The sequence below is a fragment of the Triticum urartu genome, chromosome 6A, assembly GCF_056163025.1.
Source record: "Triticum urartu cultivar PI428250 chromosome 6A, HENAU_Tu73, whole genome shotgun sequence".
NCBI classification, from domain to species: domain Eukaryota; kingdom Viridiplantae; phylum Streptophyta; class Magnoliopsida; order Poales; family Poaceae; genus Triticum; species Triticum urartu.
Window position 1 is genome coordinate 51,816,794 of NC_141878.1, and position 19,153 is coordinate 51,835,946.

The 19,153-nt window shown below is 43.6% G+C and overlaps 1 protein-coding gene and 1 long non-coding RNA gene across 4 annotated transcripts; one reads left to right on the forward strand and one right to left on the reverse strand.

Moving 5' to 3' along the window:
- Positions 1–2,232: 2,232 nt before the first annotated feature.
- LOC125526650 (uncharacterized) lies at positions 2,233–3,600 on the forward strand. Its single transcript, XR_015607386.1, has 2 exons — positions 2,233–2,273; positions 3,432–3,600. It is a non-coding gene; the product is annotated as an uncharacterized LOC125526650 (long non-coding RNA).
- Positions 3,601–9,425: 5,825 nt separating this feature from the next.
- On the reverse strand, positions 9,426–11,296 carry LOC147963847 (uncharacterized). 3 transcript variants are annotated; one of them, XM_087528026.1, is made up of 2 exons: positions 10,105–11,296; positions 9,426–9,478 (listed from the first exon to the last, which is right to left on the reverse strand). In XM_087528026.1, the coding sequence occupies exons 1-2, from the start codon at positions 11,294–11,296 to the stop codon at positions 9,426–9,428; spliced, it is 1,245 nt and encodes a 414-aa protein (XP_087384152.1). The 3 variants fall into 3 exon arrangements, with proteins under 3 accessions (XP_087384152.1, XP_087384151.1, XP_087384150.1); XM_087528025.1 differs by having other exon boundaries at positions 9,426–9,493; XM_087528024.1 differs by having other exon boundaries at positions 10,078–11,296.
- Between the last annotated feature and the right edge of the window lie 7,857 nt (positions 11,297–19,153).

Here is a 19,153-nt window from a genome sequence, read left to right on the forward strand (position 1 = left end):
TGCTCGTGGAACAACTGCATCAGCAGGAACACATGCTGCATCTGGTTTTGGTTCCCCTCCCTCCCACAATTGCATCTTCAGAACACCTGCATCACACACACACACACACAGTGCTCAGGGTTCATAAAAAGGGGAACACCGCACCCCGCACACACCGCCGACCGAATTCCCACCGTACTGCCTGGGCAGCGCTGTCGCCGTCGTGCGTGGGGAAACCAGCACTGTACCATGGTCAAGTGCACTGAGCTCATCCATTGTGGTTTAGATCAGCTTTTGCCTTTCCCTGAATGCTCTTGTTCATATTTATGCATGTTTCCTGATTCCCCTTTTCTCATCTGTGATGTGATGCTCATACGAAAAGGAAGAGTAAGAAGAAATCTATGAAAGATGGTAAATTGGCAATAGAAGAACATGTAGGCGTAGAAGCTGGTTGATGTTGGCAATTGGACTCTTATCTCAGAGTAAATTAGCTTCAGATATCAGAATAGTACACTGGTTCAGAAATCAGAATAACTACTATCTGGGTGCAACTTGCTGGCAGGGCAGTTAAATTAGATATCTTATTTTTCATTGTATCTTGCTTATTACTTTTACAAATTAGTGTTCAAGACAATCTTCTGTTGTTACATTCCAGCAAGTTAGCTTACAGCCAAAGATAGTTTATCCAATCCAAATGGTGTAGGTCGAACAAAACTTATGGCTGGGGTAAAAATATTTGTGGTGATCAGCATCTTCCTCTCGCTTCGCTGTTAAGATGTCGACGCGGCGCTACGCACCGGATGATTTATACTATTACCATGTTTTTTATGTTGGGTCTGAGAAACTAGAGAATTCATGCCTCTTTGCCATGCCAAGAGTATTCTAGGGATTTCTTATGAATATACTGTATGTAATATGGGATGGCTATTTTGATTAAGAGATCAATTTTTATGCAGGTTTATCTACACTCTTCTCAGCCTGGGAATCATCATGTGCTTGCTGACCTGCTCTGGCCACATCGCCGCTGAAACTGCAAACAGCCCCTGCCTGTCTTGTGTATCCTTGGAAGCGTCTGATACTAGGAGTTGCGTTAGCCTATTTAAGTGTGCTTACATGGCAGCTGCTACTGGTTTAACAAAATTCCTCAAAGCCTTTTGCGTTGTCACATAAAGACCAAACCTTGCGTGCTTTTTTCCAGATATATCCATTTCAAAAATATAAATGATATTTCAAAAGGAGGGTCACGTCTCTAGCAGTTAAGTTTTGAACTGGAACTGTTGACTCCTAATAATAGTTTGCTGAAACCTTAAGTCCCAGTTATGTTCTTGGAGCTCTGTGACCTTAGATGTACTGTGTCTTGGTGATATGGACTATTTTGCCTTAACCTGCCATGTATGTAGGACGTGATCTTTGTATTCTTGCTTGTGATACTGGAAGCTGCAACCGCCGCCGATGTATTTCTGAATAGCTACTCGGAGGAGGTAAGGAGCACTTCAGCTGCTATATACTTGATATTTCTGTGTGTATTTTAGAACCAAAATAAGGTCTCTTTTGTCGCCAATTTTTTTGCTGTAATGGAAGTCGTCTTAAGAACAAAATGAAATTATGACTGGTCGAACCTGAGAAAGTTTACTTCTAAAATATATCCATATGTCGTCTTAAGAACAAAATGAAATTATGTCTGCTTGAACCTGAGAAAGTTTCCTTCTAAAAATATGCCCATATGTAGTTTGCATAGTATGGCCTTTTCTTTTCACGTAGTATGAGAAATACATGCAGTGCTCTACTTAAGATATTCTCTTCAAAATGACATCTCTAAAATTACTTGATCGCAGATCATTATTGAGACATGTTTGTTGCATATTTTTCCTTTTTATTTTTCACCCTTGCATCGAGTGGCTTATTTATCAGGTCTGTTTTATGTTATTTTCTCTGTTCCAATATAAATATTCATTTTAAATGTTCGCTTCCTGGTGTTCTAATTTGTGATTTCTTGCCGTACTTTTGGCAGTACCTCCATCAAAATTAGAAAGACGTTTTAGTAATGTTGTATTTTTTGGGCCATGCTAGTGGATATATTCACTCCGTTCTTGAATGTAAGCCTTTTAGAGATTCCATGCAATTTATAAATTATAATTTCAGTGATGTCTCATCCTTCTCATTTGCTGTCCAGTTTTTTCTTAGAGCAATGGTCTTATGATTCTGTTTGTATCTAATGCCATTTTCTATGTTTTTCTTACTTATTTTCAGGACAAATCCCACCAGACTTGGCTCTAATTGAAGTTATCATAAGAGTAAGTAATCAGCACTTGTTGTTCTGTTTTCTGATTCTATTGAGAAAGCTCAAAATTTGCAGTGTAAGATCAAACTTTTGCTCGCAGAATATTTAATGTGCGCTAAAAAGTATGTAGATTTACTCATGAGGGCAGAATCCTGTGAATTTTTTTGAATCGATTGCTCAATTAGGAATAATAACTTACATGATAGACATTTTATTTTATAACACCCGTGATGAGGACATGTGGTGCGTAAATTCTATTCATAAGTTTTGAGGTCATAAATTATATCCTTGCTGTCCAATTAAACACAGTGTTATATGAATCTCCATCAGCAGATCCTTGCAGCGCAACACGCAGGGTGAGCCAGATGGCATGGCATTCAAACAAAGCCATATTTTTATTTAGTCTACTATATAATGTACTGCTATCACTATATGACATAGAAAAACCATATAAATCTGTTATCCTGGACTGCCATTGGCTTGCTTTTGGTGTATCAGTGTATTTTTGAACTGGATGAAGAAAACCTATCACCATATGTAATCGACTTGGTACTACGGTACCATTTTCTATGAGATGCATGTATTCTGCTTGTTCCTACCTCTTTCATTACAAAATATCAAATGTTGGATCAACCCGAGACAGGCAGCGCGCCCCAAAGTAGTATTACGTTGCTGTGGCTATGTCACAGATGCATAATTTTATATATGTGTGCTCAAACATAGGGTTGGACAGGGCAAACTCCCTATATTGGATACAATTATGTTATCTATAAAAGCAATTTCATGCTTTCATGCATTAAAATGATCTATTCTTGGCAACTATTCTTGCAACAATATGTACTTTGTTTACTTGAGCCAGGCACCGCGTGCGAATGCGTGTTTTAGATTGATAAACACAACTGCATTATGTTATTTTTTATATTTACAATGCTTCAATGATTGTATTATCGGGTGGGATATGACTATACCCGACAGCACCGCTGTCGGGTGCGGCAAGTCGCATTTTCTACCTACTTGTTGATAGTAAAGCCCACACGTGTTGATGCTTATATTGTTCATACTTCTTAGCTTCAATTTGAACCTTATATGTTGATGCTTGTTGACTCTTATGCCTTATCGATCATTTGAAACTTGACTTTGGAAACTCATGCGTTTGGTAATGGACTTATAGGTTTGCATCGTGGATGCCGTTGACGGTGGGCATACATGCTATAGTGGAGCTCATTGCATCTTTGAGCTTCATGCTTTGTGTGAACTTGGAACTCGTGCTTTTGTTTGTGAACCTTGTTGGATATGTACGCATGTGTGGACTCGGAACTTATGGTCCTTTTGTTTGCGAACTATTGTTGCATATGTACGCATGTGTGGATTTTCGTTGGATATATATTGCTTGCTGGATCTATATATTGCTGCATATATATTGTTGGTCATTTTGCTTGCTGGATCAATATATTGCTGGATATATATTGTTGGTCATCTTGCTTGCTGGATCAATATATTGCTGGATATATATTGTTGGTCATTTTGCTTGCTGCATCGATCAATATATTGCTGGATATATAAGCCATCTTGCTGCTGCTCGCTGAAGCATGCAGGAAAAAAAATGCTATTTGGCATATAAACCGAGTGTCCCAGGGACATGGCACCCGGCTTATAGGCATATTATGCCACGGGGAGCTTTATAAGCCGAGTGTTCCAGATGCAGGCACCCGGCTTATAGGATATGTTTAACAGTGGATGTCCTATAAGCCGTGTACAAAGGCATCTGGCTTATATTTAAACCGTGCAGCTTGTGCAGACACAAGGTTTATATTTAAACCTTGCGGCTCGCTTAGGCACTCGGTTTACATTTAAACCGTGCAGTGCTCGTTGGCACTTGGTTTATATTTAAACCGTGCGGCTCAGTTAGGCACTCGGTTTATATTTAAACTGTGTAGCGTTCGAGGGCACTCGGTTTATACTGACGGTGACACGTGGCCGTTATCTCCCGGCTGCCGTCATGTTACTTTAGTAAGCCGAGAGCCTCGTATAAACACACGGCTTATACGTAAACCGAGTGTTTTCCCACTGGCACTCGGCTTATAGTGTATAAGCCGATCAAGTGTAAACCGTGTCATATAAGCCGGGAGTTTGACTCGGCTTATATATAAACCGAGTTTATATCGACATAAGCCGAGTTTTTTGGGTACACGGCTTTAAAGTTTTTTCCTGTAGTGTATGAAGGATGGCAGATTCATAACGGTCATCACAAAGGCTGTAAAGATCATCTTTGATGATTGTACACATCTCTTGATGAACAACCCGTTAAAGCTGTCAAGGCCAGGGTAATTTGCTTGACCATATTATCAACCTCCTATCCAGAGAAGGGGTCCGAGAGGTAGCCAAAGACCATCAACCTGTTGCACAAGCTCAGAAAGATCAAACAAGTGGGGGTTGGCCACGGCAGATAATCTGTTACCGAACATTCTCGAGATGATAGCAGCTTTGACTTCATCCTCATCAATTGAGGAGCCCTAACGGTGCAGAAACTACTTCACAATGGTGCAGCGGAAACAGCGGCGATAACTTGAACCCACGTAGCGAGCCATAACCAACAGGCAAGCTGACTGGGGAAGCGGCCTAGTTCACATCGACATCATCGAAGAACACATCTTCATAACCTGTATCTTCCATACCTGGCCAAGTTGATTGTATCTTCCATACCTGGCCAAGTTGATAGCCAGGGACAAGCTAGGTGAGTACGTTTGAATGTACTCGCAGGCAACCCAAGGAACGTAATAGCAGAATATTCATGCAAGGCTCAGTACAAAGGAAAGGCTTCTATACTAAGTTTAAAAATTTGCGGAAAGCTGGTTTTTAATGCACATGTCCTACTTTTGGAAATTAACAAGGCCTCGAGGTCGGAAGAACCACGGAGCCTCAGGTTACAGATATCAACATAAACAGGTTAAGTTCAACGCTAAATCATCTCATCATCAAGTCTGGGTACCAATTATCCCTCATTATCATAATTAGCATCTTTCCATATCATCAGCATCCTTATCATCATCAGGTTTTTATGGACATAGTCTCAGCGGGGTCATTGCAACTGCCCTTAACCGAGGGCAACGGCTATTCGAATAGATTTACACTCTGCAGAGGTTGCACACTTTACCCACAAGAACCGGAGAGCTTTCGTGTCAACAACAACGTCTCACCGCACAACTGACTTGCACCTGAGACAAGCCTCTGATCAATACCTTTCCTCAGAAGACACTATTAGAGAGACCACATGCTGGTACTCGTTCCCCGTGCAACATCCTCATCATAACATTTTTGTATAAGGAGCTACAAGTCCCAGGCCCATCATATCACCCACGCACGAGGGGTACCAACGATGTGCCCGCTGCCGATATAAATCAAGCATAGCCACCGATTCAACAATGACCGCGTGCCGAGATTGGCTACAACCGCACTCGTCACTAGAAATGTGGGCCCTCTTGTAGTATCAAACAAGGTACTCAATAATGCATCTTTCCCATATAAGAGGTAGTGTGGTTGCGCTAGGTGTTGGGCCGACAACACATCTTAGCATCTAATCCTTTCCGAAAACATTGGTTTACTTCCTCCCTCGGGAACCTTCGTTATCCGATGGGGTTTTCACATAACTTTTGTAATGGTTTTTTTTGCTTGTGTCCAACCTATAAGCTTGCTACCCATTTTGCATGGCTAAGCAACTACCATAGCATGTAGTTGTGCCCATTTGTGTTTCCTGGGTTATCAAAGTCGAGGTAATAACGACATCTAGGGTGTCGCTTATGTCATGCAAATAGGATCAACTACTAGCAGCGCATAATCATAAATTTTGATGCACGAAAATAAACTACATCATGAGCAAAACTTGGGTGAATCAACATGGTCAAAAGGTTGCTTGCCTGGCTTAGCAAAGTCTTCAAATGCTTCTGGTCCTTCTCCAAATACTCTGTCTACTTCGTCAACTAACGTAGAAAGCAATCACAATAATAAACACAACAAGGCAGAAAATAAAAGTGCTCTAAAAAATAGGAATTTCACTTTTCTAGGACCTCTCTGGCTATAAAATAACCAGAGTAACCCTACTAATTTTAGAGCTACTGATATTTTTGAACATTTCATATAGGTGGAATCAATGGAATAATGAACATCCAAGAAGTTCACAAAATGCCTTTTGTAAAAACGAGTGAAGGTACTCATTAAATAAGGCATGATTTTAGAAACATTTAGAAATTAGTTTCACTGGATTTGGAGTTCAAATGATTTTCCTAGGGATTTACAAGGTTGACATAAAGAAAGAAATGACCTATTTAATGGGTCAAACAGAAACTAGGCATAGGAGAAATGTTCACTATGGCTAGATAAATAGATAATCTATACCTACTAATAAAGCAAATACGTATTCTTAGTCCGTCAGGCATATTTTCAGAAAACCCCCTGTATTTTTTTAGAAAAACCCGCCATCCATAATTAATTTTCCCCAAAAAAACAAAAAAACAATTCGTTTATGGGCCACAATACACCAAGTGGGCCTCATAAAATCAGACAGAAGAGTTGTAAGAGTTGTGGGGAATCAAACTCACAACCTCCCGTATGAGGTAGAGCTGGGCAAACCATCTGTGCTAACATCTATTTATCCCTAAAAAAAGCTAACATCTATTTGTGATTAATACCACCTCGATAATTTATATTCAATGTTACCAATTTATTTACGTTTATAACTTATCTGAAATATCAACAAGCCTCCTCGGAAAACAAAGAACAGATGGAATTAGAACAAAGACCAGAAAAGGATTAACTCGAGGGATGGGATTGTGCGCGTCTGATACATGATACTTCCATCGTGGAAATAATCTATCTAAAGACCTGATTAAAAATCGACTGAATAAAAAAAAAGAATAAGGTGCAACCTATGACCATGTATGTGTCCAGAAATTCATGGTGCACTTAATTAACGCTAAAATTGCTTACTCCTAATTAACCTGAGAGGGAAGCCTGGAACTGGAAGGCGCCCATGAGCCGTCCAGCGGTGCTCCTCCTCCACGACTTCCCGAAGAGCTGGAGGTCGTGGTGCAGCCAGATGGGCGCGCTTGCCACGCTCTGGCAGCCTCGCCCCGGACCTCCACTGCGGTGAGTCCGGAACCCCCTTCCACCCCGATGTCTACGTTCCTCAACCTGTGATGGGTGTACAAGGTGACCTGCCGACCCCTGTGTCTTCTTGTTCTTAATTACAGTGAATTGAGTTCTCTGTAATGGAAGTTCACACGACAAATCGAATCTCAGTGTCAATGCTGGAGATGACTACAACTGCTGCATGCTACGACGTTGATAGTGGCTGCATCGGACTCTATGAAGGATACTCCCTCCATCACATATTAAAGGGCGTACCTCACATCTCTCTGGGCCCAAGGTCGCTAGCGATTGGCAGGAATAAATGATGCGCTGGAGCTGCGATAGTTAACGATATGTGCCTAATTAATCGCCAAATAAATGCATAGTAACCTCCCCGTCCAATAAAAGGCCTCGCACAGCCATGCATGCGAACAAAACCGATTCACATCTCCACCTAAAGTTTCAGTTTACACCATGCATGCGTATCAGGAAGGCAAGCGGAAGGAATAATTTCAGCGGGCTAATTAATGACCTGAGCCCTATATTCCCTCTAATTGTGAAAAAAATTGGTTTTGGAGATACGCCCTTTAAACTGTGATGGAGGGAGTAGATGCGTGCAGAAGCCATGCATGGTGAGCGCTGCCATGCAGTGGCGCCACGAAAGCTAACTCTTCGGGTTACCAAGTTCTGATTGCATGCATGCTTGAAAAAAAGGAAAATTGGTGTGACCCATGCATGTAATTACAGCAATTATCTCAAGCATGCAAACACACATAATTATTTTCATATACTAATCCATTAGTGCCTAGGTCACGCTACATCACGACGTTCCCGTTGCAACGCATGGGCATATGTGCTAGTGATTTATGAACCACCTAGGAATTTGAATCAGAGCTAGGATGGATATTCTGGGGATGTTTAGAGTAGACTTTATATATGAGGATATGGCCAAAATAATGGTTGGGCAGAAAATGCTACATGAAAAAATGTGCATCGTACACCATTGGATAGATCATGAAATTAGGGGCATGTAGGAATTTGAATCATCAAATTTGGATTTGAAATGAATATTCTTGGAATATTTGAATATCTGGATAATTAGAAAAGAAAAGGCAACAACCTGCCAGGCTGGATCTGGCGGCGCAAAGGCGTGTACCAGGCGCAACTTAGCGGAGCAGCGAACTGGGCCTGGCCAACTACTCGTGCGGGCGCGGGAGGGCGACGTCAAAGACTGGTTGCAGTCGGCGGGAATCTTAAAACTTAGCATTTTTGCTCTGGGGAGCGATTGCCAACGGTTTTTTTGTACGTCCTCCTATGGGGCATGCTGAGTGCTCCCACTGGGTGTACTCCCCGAGACTACGGTCGATTGCTGGCAATGGGCGGGAGTCTTTTTGAACTAACACTTTGATGTTTTTGGCACTTGGAGTGCCACCCCCACACGGCTGCCAGAGTGTGGCGCTTTAATGGTATTGGATAAAACCTTGATGAATGTGGACTCTTCGGTCATACAACGGTCCATTACTCTAGAAAATATTAATATCTAAAAAAACTTCTTGAGGGAAATTACATATGAGTTAAGAGTGATAAAGAAAGGCATGTTCATAAAATATTTAAGCAAACCTCCTACAAGGCTAATATTGTACAATAATTGCAAGCGAGCACTAGGTGTTACAACAATTCCAAATGAGCAGCAATGTGAGATGGCAATTTATATAGGCCCAAGTTAATAAACGAAGTTCGAGCCAAATGCTAATGTATTGTTGGGTATCAATTACTCCCTCTGTCCGGAAATAACCGTCCTTCAAACGGATGTATCTAGCGTTACGCTAGATACATCCGTTTGAGCGACACTTATTTCCAGATGGAGGGAGTACTTGTTGCAACCACTAAAAAGTAATGCAATGTTGCGACCACTAAAAAGTAAATAGAAAATATAGACGATGCAAGGTAAAGGAAAAATAAATCATTCTGCTACTACTTAAAGATAAGGTTACTTACTCAGTTAATGCATCACAATAGCATATCCATCTGACGAATCATCTTATGTATTATGTAAAAGTTCAGCTCCATCATGTCCACCACCAATACGCTTGCCTACAAGGGGGTATTCTAGCCATTAGGTACCTCATTTCCAGAAACATCTGCACTCCAGCTATGCACTGATACTACTATTCATATCAGATAAGTAGATACAAAGGGCGCATCGATGAGATATTTGGACAAACTCACATATGGAGTTAAGAGGAAAACAGCTTGGGTTTGATACATCATGACGAGTATATAAACAAAACCCATCTACCATCAAAGGAAGACAAATATTCTCAAAACAATATATACTCGGTACCGTCATAGAAATGAAGAACCCCGCACACTCAAACTATTAGCTGAACTGAAGGAAGAAGTTGCCTAAAATTATGCTTAAGCTCGCTCCATGCTATATCTGTTAAAATAAAATACACCCATACTAATAAACCCACTAAAAGATGTTTCCCTAAATCATAACCATCACAGGAAATGCCACCACACAAACATCCGAAAAGAGGACGCTAGAAGAAAATTGCTATATGTCGACAAGATCATCAAGTAGCAAGAAACAATTTAAATAGAGCCACTTAAAATTGCTATCTTAACACGAAAGGATTTGAGCGGTATTCAACCAACCAATTATAAGTAATATCTTGGTTTTGTTATACCAGCAATGTAAAGGCATATGCTATTACCTCCTGCAGCATAGACACTTTCGAATGGAAAATAGCGACCCAAGAGGGTTTTGGAAACTTTCTTGAACTGCATGGACTCAAGCTGGATCGTGAAGACGCCAATATGTGTCCGTAGGAATACCACATTATTGTACTCAGCAAACCCTAATATCATTGGGGGCGGCCCTCTCTCAATATCTGAATCCGTGGAAAGTAGTTTAACTAGATTGATAGTTCTTTGCAGCATCCATGAAGCAACACCATCAGAATCGGTCTCCATCTTCCATAATTGGGTGCTGAATTTTGACAAAGAGAGAATACCAAGGCCACCACCCTCTGCCCGCATAACCTGGAACTGGGCTAGACTATTATTGGCAATATCTACTGGCACCGGTATCACAGCTAGGATCTGCCTCTCCAAATCAAACTCAAGGATGCCATCCAATGTGTTAATTTCTGCCAATCTGTCAATGAGCAACCAGTAAAGGGAATGCCCAACTAGCACACTGATAGTTACGAACATTGTAATCATGGTGGGAAATTCGCCCATAGTAGAACTAGAAGCCTTGGATGGAAGCGGTGTCGAGACAATATCACCCCATCCGCCAGTCTCCGATGAGTAAACACGGGCGATTGCCCGTGTATGTTGTTGGTCAGCTGTCTCTGTGCCTACCAAGACCACCTGGAAGTGTTGGCTGTATCCGGCGGCGCGACACACCGCCCCGCTGGCCCAGCTGACCAGGGCCTTCTCCACATCGAACTCCGGGGGAACGGCAAGGTGGTGCTGGTCGATGTTGAAGGGGTCCCACACCAAGAGCTTGTTCCACAATTCGCAGAAGGTGAGTAGGAGGCCATGGCGGGATCCCAAGGGCATCAAGTACCAGATGCGGTCGTCGTCGAGGGTCTCGAGGCACGAAGAGAGGTGGGAATCCGGGACACGATTGGGGGGATCCATTGCAGGTTCGAAGTCCGAGACGTGGTAGAAGAACCCGAGGAGAGGTGGGTTGTGGCGGTGGTGGAGGCGGAAGCGGCGGGAGAAGCCGGGGTCGGAGACGATTCCAAGCCAGCGCTTGGAGACAAGGGAGGCGCGAGGGAGGGAGGACGGATCTGGCGGGAGGCGGAGGAGGATCTCGGAGAGGAGGTTGTCGTCCTCCAGCGGCGGGGCCGCCGCCGGCGGGAGCGGGGGGCGGCGGCTCATCTCCTCACAGCTCATGTGGGAAGTGTTTGGAAGCGGCAACCCACGATGTGAGGATAGCAGAGTGTGAGATTGCAGAGTCACGGCTGCCACTGAGATTGAAGCCCAAAGCCCAAAGGCAAACCCTTCCTACTTCGGGAGAGAAAGCCCACTACGCTATACTCCCTCAAATACAAACAGTATACGCAGTCTCTCTCTCAAAAAAAAGACAGTATACGCAGAATTTTCTAACTGTTTCTTTGAAGCTAACAAAAATGGTCATTTTTTTATGGCCGCTGCTATGAATCAGCCGGCCGATTTTCTGAAGAAATCAGCCGGGTCATGAACCGTCGGATACGTCTTTCCTGGTTGTTGGATGAGTCAACAAGATGCCGCTCCGATCTCCTCTTGCTTTGTTCTCTTTTGGGCCACTGGCCACAACAAACGCAATGCATGCGTCGTCGGTAGAAATATCACCGCCCCAGCTTGTAGGTGCCACTCCGCCACGCAACGAGACCTTGGGTGTTGCATCGCAGCTCCGCCGCCGGCAAGATCCGTGGGCACAGTACCTTAGGGGTTGCATCGCAACTCCGCCGCCAGCGAGATCCGTGGGTTGCAGCACTTCGCGTGCTACATTGCAGCTCCGTCGCCGGCCTACGGCAGCGCAACACCGTGAAGTCCTGCATGGCACCGCCGGAGAGGCTGCGTTGCAGCACCAGCAGCCACCAACGGTCGTGTGGCAGTGCAACACTCATGAGTGTTGCATAGCAGCCGTCGGCGGTGTCGCATCGGAGCACCGATGTCAAGGAGTGTTGTGTCGCAGCACGCCAACACTGGTTTGTGTTTTCTGGCGCACCAGTAGGTGGAGCTTGTGCAACCATGGCGGACACAGCAGGCATGGGCGAGATGTGCGGGGACGGGAAAAGGGGATCGAGCTTGCGCTAGAGGACGAGGAGATAAGGCTAGCAGGTGGGCGGGCCCCACCAAGACATGCGCGTCCATAGCACGTGGTTTACGCGAGTGGAAAATCATCCGATTGAAAATTGTTTTTCATTTTTGATTCATTGCGATGCAAAACTAATTTATGTGAAAAATATTGATTATAATAAAGCATCGTTAGCGTTATCTACCATATTCGACTATATATTCAACAGTTATTTCTCACGGGTGGCACATGTTTTTTGCACCTGTCTAGTGCAAATCCAAGTTGACAAGTAACGAGTAGGAGTTATAGAGGTCGAGGTTGGTGAAACTGATGGAGCAATGGACCGATTGCACTCGTGACTCGTTGGACTAAGTGACTTGCAGCAGATGTGGATTTGGTGATTCACCTGACCCTATTACTAAACAGTATCACTAGTAGAAAACAGGGCTTTGGTTCAGGCCGGGTCAGTTCATTAGTCCCGGTTCAGTCCAGAACCGGGACCAATGGGGGCATTGGTCCCGGTTCGTGAGCCCAGGGGCCGGCCGGGCCACGTGGGCCATTGGTCCCGATTCATCTGGACCTTTTGGTTCCGGTTGGTGGGATGAACCGGGACCAATGGGCCTCGCTCCTGGCCCACCATCATTGGTCCCCGTTGGTGGCTTGAACCGGAACCAAAGGCTCCCCTTTAGTCCCGGTTCATGTCACCAACCGGGACCAATGAGGTGCCTATATATACCTCTCGCTCACGAGCAGAGCACCCCAGTGCTCTGTTTTTCTCTGGCCGAGGGGGAGAGGGCTTGGTGGTGCTCTAGCTCACCTCCTATGCACACAAGGTGTTCGATGGAATGTCCGAGCCACACTACTTAAGCTTTCTCCTCTCCAAGCTCGACCTCCAAACTCCATTTTCCATAATATTTGTCTAGGTTTAGCGGTCCGTCACGTCCCGTCCCCGTCTTCACCGCCGTCGATCACCCGCGCCAAGCTCATCGTCGGCACCACCGTGGTGAGCCTCTTGTTCTTATCTTCTTTCTAAAAGGAAAAATATTCTTACTTGTATGTTTACATAGATACTTGTATTATTTTCTTACTTTTATTATTGCATCTTATATAGTGCGATGGTTTTGGTATCCGCCCCCGTCGGCCCTCGTTCTGTCTATGATTCGGATGTGGTATATATATTATCTTTATAACTATTGGTTCATTTATTGTTTATGAAAATTACGTCGACCAACGTGACATAGATTTTATTTATGTAGGATGTATGGGAATCGGAAATGTCAACCGACCCTATTGTCGAGAGGTTAAAACAAATTGTTGAAGGAAAAAATAAAAAAATTGAGGAGGAGAAGATGATATTGGAGTTGCATGTTGCGGATGTCGTCGATGATCACAAGATCAAGATGGATGCAATGCGCTTAAAGATTAGAAAGATTAGAAAATATGCCATTCATACCGAGGCTTGGTATCATTATGCCGTTGGATCAATTGTTACCTTGGTTGCGATTATGATCGCATTTGTTTTTGCATTGAAATGTTTTACATAGTTTCAATGTATGGTTTAATTAATTAGATGCTCTGGAGAGCTATATGTTGTTAGATGAGAACTATGTATGCACTTTGGTTTTAATGTGATGATGAACTTCTATTAATTTGGACACTTAATTATATATAATGCACGCAGATGAACCGGCAATGGATGTACGGTGACAGACACACCTGCGAGTACATTAAGGGCGTGCATTAGTTTCTCGATGCGGCTGGGGCAAACAAGCAAAATGGTTTTATGTGTTGTCCATGCACTGAATGTGGGAATACGAGGTCTTACTCTAACCGGAAAATCCTTCACTCCCACCTGCTTTATAAGGGTTTCATTCCACACTATAATGTTTGGACGAGGCACGGAGAAATAGGGGTTATGATGGAAGACGGCGAAGAAGAAGAGTACGATGAAAACTATGTGCCCCCAGAATACGGTGATGCTGCAACGGGGGGAGCTGGTGAAGATCAAGAGGAACCAGACGATGTGCCCAATGATGCTACAACGGGTGAAGCTGCTGAAGATCAAGAGAAACCAGACGATGTGCCTGATGATGATGATCTCCGCCGGGTCATTGTCGATGCAAGGACGCAATGCGAAAGTCAAAAGGAGAAGCTGAAGTTCGATCGCATGTTAGAGGATCACAAAAAATGGTTATACCCCAATTGCGAAGATGGAAACACAAAGCTCGGTACCATACTGGAATTGCTGCAGTGGAAGGCAGAGAATGCTGTAGCTGACAAAGGATTTGAGAAGCTACTGAAAATATTAAAGAAGAAGCTTCCAAAGGATAACGAATTGCCCGACAGTACATACGCAGCAAAGAAGGTCGTATGCCCTCTAGGATTGGAGGTAGAGAAGATACATGCATGCCCTAATGACTGCATCCTCTACCGCGGTGCATACAAGGATCTGAACGCATGCCCGGTATGTGGTGCATTGCGGTGTAAGATCAGACGAGATGACCCTGGTGATGTTGACGGCGAGCCCCCCAGGAAGAGGGTTCCTGCGAAGGTGATGTGGTATGCTCCTATAATACCACGGTTGAAACGTCTGTTCAGAAACGAAGAGCATGCCAAGTTGATGTGATGGCACAGTGAGAACCGAAAGAAAAATGGGAAGTTGAGAGCACCCGCTGACGGGTCGCAGTGGAGAAAAATCGAGAGAAAGTACTGGGATGAGTTTGCAAAGGACCCAAGGAATGTATGGTTTGCTTTAAGCGCGGATGGCATTAATCCTTTTGGGGAGCAGAGCAGCAATCACAGCACCTGGCCCGTGACTCTATGTATGTATAACGTTCCTCCTTGGATGTGCATGAAGCAGAAGTTCATTATGATGCCAGTTCTCATCCAAGGCCCTAAGCAACCCGGCAACGACATTGATGTGTACCTAAGGCCATTGGTTGAAGAACTTTTACAGCTGTGGAATGGAAATGGTGTACGTACGTGGGATGAGCACAGACAGGAGGAATTTAACCTTAAGGCATTGTTGTTCGTGACCATCAACGATTGGCCCGCTCTCAGTAATCTTTCAGGACAGACAAACAAATGATACCACGCATGCACACACTGTTTAGATGATACTGAAAGTATATACCTGGACAAATGCAGGAAGAATATGTACCTGGGCCATCGTCGATTTCTTCCGACCAACCATCAATGTCGAAATAAAGGCAAGCATTTCAAAGGCGAGGCAGATCACCGGAAGAAGCCCGCCATGCGTACCGGTGATCACGTACTTGCTATGGTCAATGATTTACACTACGTAATCTTTGGAAAGGGTCCCGGTGGACTAGCTGTTCCGAATGACGCTGAGGGACACGCACCCATGTGGAAGAAGAAATCAATATTTTGGGACCTACCCTACTAGAAAGACCTAGAGGTCCGCTCTTCAATCGACGTGATGCACGTGAAGAAGAACCTTTGCGTGAACCTGCTAGGCTTCTTGGGCCTGTATGGGAAGACAAAAGATACACCTGAGGCACGGCAGGACCTTCAACGTTTGCACGAAAAAGACGGCATGCCTCCGAAGCAGTATAAAGGTCCTACCAGCTACGCTCTTACGAAAGAAGAGAAAAAAATCTTCTTTGAATGCCTGCTCAGTATGAAGGTCACGACTGGCTTCTCGTCGAATATAAAGGGAATAATAAATATGCCAGCGAAAAAGTTTCAGAACCTAAAGTCTCATGACTGCCACGTGATTATGACGCAACTGCTTCCGGTTGCATTGAGGGGGCTTCTACCGAAAAACGTCCGATTAGCCATTGTGAAGCTATGTGCATTGCTCAATGCAATCTCTCAGAAGGTGATCGATCCAGAAATCGTACCAAGGCTAAGGAGTGATGTGGCGCAATGTCTTGTCAGTTTCGAGCTGGTGTTCCTACCATTCTTCTTCAATATCATGACGCACGTCCTACTTCATCTAGTCGACGAGATTGTCATCCTGCACTACTAGGGAAAACCCTAGCAGTAGCGCTGGTTTTGTGCTCACTAGTAGCGCGGGTAGGCGCGCTACTAATAAGGCGCTACAACTATTGCTTAGCAGTAACGCGTGCCGCACGCGCTACTGCTAGGACAAATAGCTGCAGGGCTTGTTCACTCCCACGCTGCTGCTAATGTAACTACTGGCAGCGTGTTTTCTTTCCATCGCTACTAGTACTGTTTTTTTTTTTTTTTTTTTAGTGTATTTATGCGCCATCGTACAAATATTGGTACAATACCAGTTATGAGGTTTACATCATTATGTCCATAACAGTGTGTCAAATGAAGGTGGATTAGGTTCAAGTGGAGGCAATATGTGGTGCATGTCAAAAGTATACTACTAATCCAAACTTGATCTAGTTTGGACTAGTAGTACTTTTGATGTGCACCACATGTTGCCTCCACTTGAATCTAATCTGCCAGCACAAGCTATTTAATCATCATCATAATCATTAGCACCAACAATATTTATTTAATCACCACTAACACTAGCTAATAATAATCATCAGTCATTACCACCAACACTAGCTATTTTATCATCATAGTAATAGTGTAGCACATCATCATCCTCAAACTCATTTCTAGCTAATCACTCATGCTGCTCTCTCTTAGGTAAAACAACATAAAACATGTGTAGCTCTCCTCCTTAATCAAGTTGGAGCATGCAGATGAACCTGTCTCCTAATTTTGGGTAGCACATCTGTTTGCTGCCCCCTAGTACTTGTCTGCGCTCCCCCATCACATATCTGGTCCAGTCTTGCACTATTAAGCATTCATCGCTGATCTTGAATGCACTAAAGTAACATGTAGGATATCTTGGCCGTAAGCTAATGATACTCATGGTACCTTTAGTCTCGATCCCATAAGGCACGACATTCATCGGGAGTCCCTGTTGAAGAACATCGTATGGTCACATACTTAGCAATGAAGTTTAGCTTCACAAATAATGTATGGAAAGATGCACTGAGGACAAATAGTAAAAATCTTACCATCCTTCCTAAATAGATGTGACCGTAGTTCATGATGAACACTATTGGTCGCACGTTTTCAGTACTAAGATTTCTAAGTCCAGGAAGAAAATTTGTCTTGATGGTATCAAGATCCTCAAGCCATGAAACATAATGACTTAGCTCCTCGCAGTTTAGTTCAACCCCGGGACAGTAGTAGGTCCTGTCTACCAAGCGCTAGACATGTTTGCTTGCACCGAAATAAGCTGACAATACAAATTGGTTGTCAACTATTTTTGAATAAACAATATCAAAGACATAAATATGGTTGAGAAACTTACATTTTGGTGTAACTAGAGGCGTTTGCACATCGACCCAGATGTCGGTATTACCTTCAATATCATCTTCCGGACGAATATCAAAGGTGATAACCATATCAGGCTCAAATGCATAAGTCTTGCATAGTGCTTGCCATGTTTTGCATCCAAAATAGGTGTAGTCGTGTGAATTGTATAATTTTGCGTGGAAAATATAACCATGCTCGGTCTTCAAATAAACTTTCTTTACCTTCATAGTATGACTGAAACCTATCTTATCCAATACAAAAACTCTTCCATGGCAGGGGATACGCTAATAGAATAGTAAAAAAATATAAGTTGAAGCAAATGAAGCAGATGTCATACTTAATTACGAAAAAAGACTTGTCGTTGTGACTTACTGTAACCACTTCGAAGTTCTCGTCCAGCTTGATACTGAAGCGCCTATCATCATCTAGGAAGATTCCATCGCACAGGCCGTGCTCATCTTTGCAGTATTTGCACATACCAAAATCCTTTTTGTCGTCAGACATTTCCTATGTTCATAGTTAAAACATTAATTGAAAATCGATAAAAGACAACTACCAGGATACTCAACACACAAATCCGGGGCACTCGATATTTCCTACATATTCTGGCAAAAGTCATGCCAAAATTCACGGAAAAATCGGGCATGACCTTTGCTAAAATAGGATATATCGAGCGCCTGAAATTTGCCGGAACGGAAATGAATCAACACTCCGGCAAAACATAGGCCGCTCGGAGGTGTAACCTGCAAACATGACCGGCCACTTGGATATTGAGCAACACAAGATATACATTTCAAAATATCTTATAAGACTCAAATTAGCATGCATTCAATAAGCAAAAGTAAATTTTCTCATGCGTCCGTACATCGTCGAATATTATCACTAATACATCCCGAATAGTGTCATACATATAACATCACTAGTACAACTAAAACCCTAGCACACGACGGGTATTGGCGCGGGCGGTGGACACCCACAGAGAAGGAACCATCATGGGATCATAGCTCAAGTGAGATCCCTGGAGAACCTGTGCTCCAACGCAAACAAGTAGCGACGGACGTGCGCGTCCTCCTCACTGACATGGTGACGCACCACCTCCGCGGAGTCCTCGAGCCTCTGGACCGTCACTGGCCCACGCGACCGCCACCAAAGAAGGTTCGGGTCAACGACAGGCTGGCTCCTCACCAACCTGCGCCCCTCGGTAGGTAGCGCCTCCCAGTACCACCCCGGCGGAGCCCAGTCCCGGACATGGCCCATCTGGTCAAGTAGGTGTCGTCCTCCGCCGACTCGACGACGAGGATGTGGGATAGGCATCGTCCACGTCGATGCGGGAAAATTGCTTTAACTAAAAAAATAGCAACAAGTTCTTACTAACTAGTTCTATTAATTCAACTAGTTCTTACTAAAAATAAACTTACTATAAATAAAAGGATTCTAGTACCTAATTAGTACCTAGTTCTTACTAACTAATTAGTACCTAAGAACTACTGCCCTAATTACCATCTAATTTGATGAACCTATAGGGGTGGAAAGTGGTAGCGGATATTCCAATTATCCAACTATAAAGTGAAATAAGTGGTCAAATTTTACTCGTTTTATGATTCATCTTAGAAATTTGATTCGTTTCCACCCTTATACGAACCCTAACTCATTTGAGCCGC

Excerpts from the sequence above, each read along its gene's own strand:
- LOC147963847 (XM_087528024.1), bottom strand. The coding sequence starts at position 11,296 with ATGAGCTGTGAGGAGATGAGCCGCCGCCCCCCGCTCCCGCCGGCGGCG. Across the intron at positions 9,479-10,077 it reads CATATGCCTTTACATTGCTG|GCAAGCGTATTGGTGGTGGA; the intron begins GTATAACAAAAC and ends ACCCCCTTGTAG.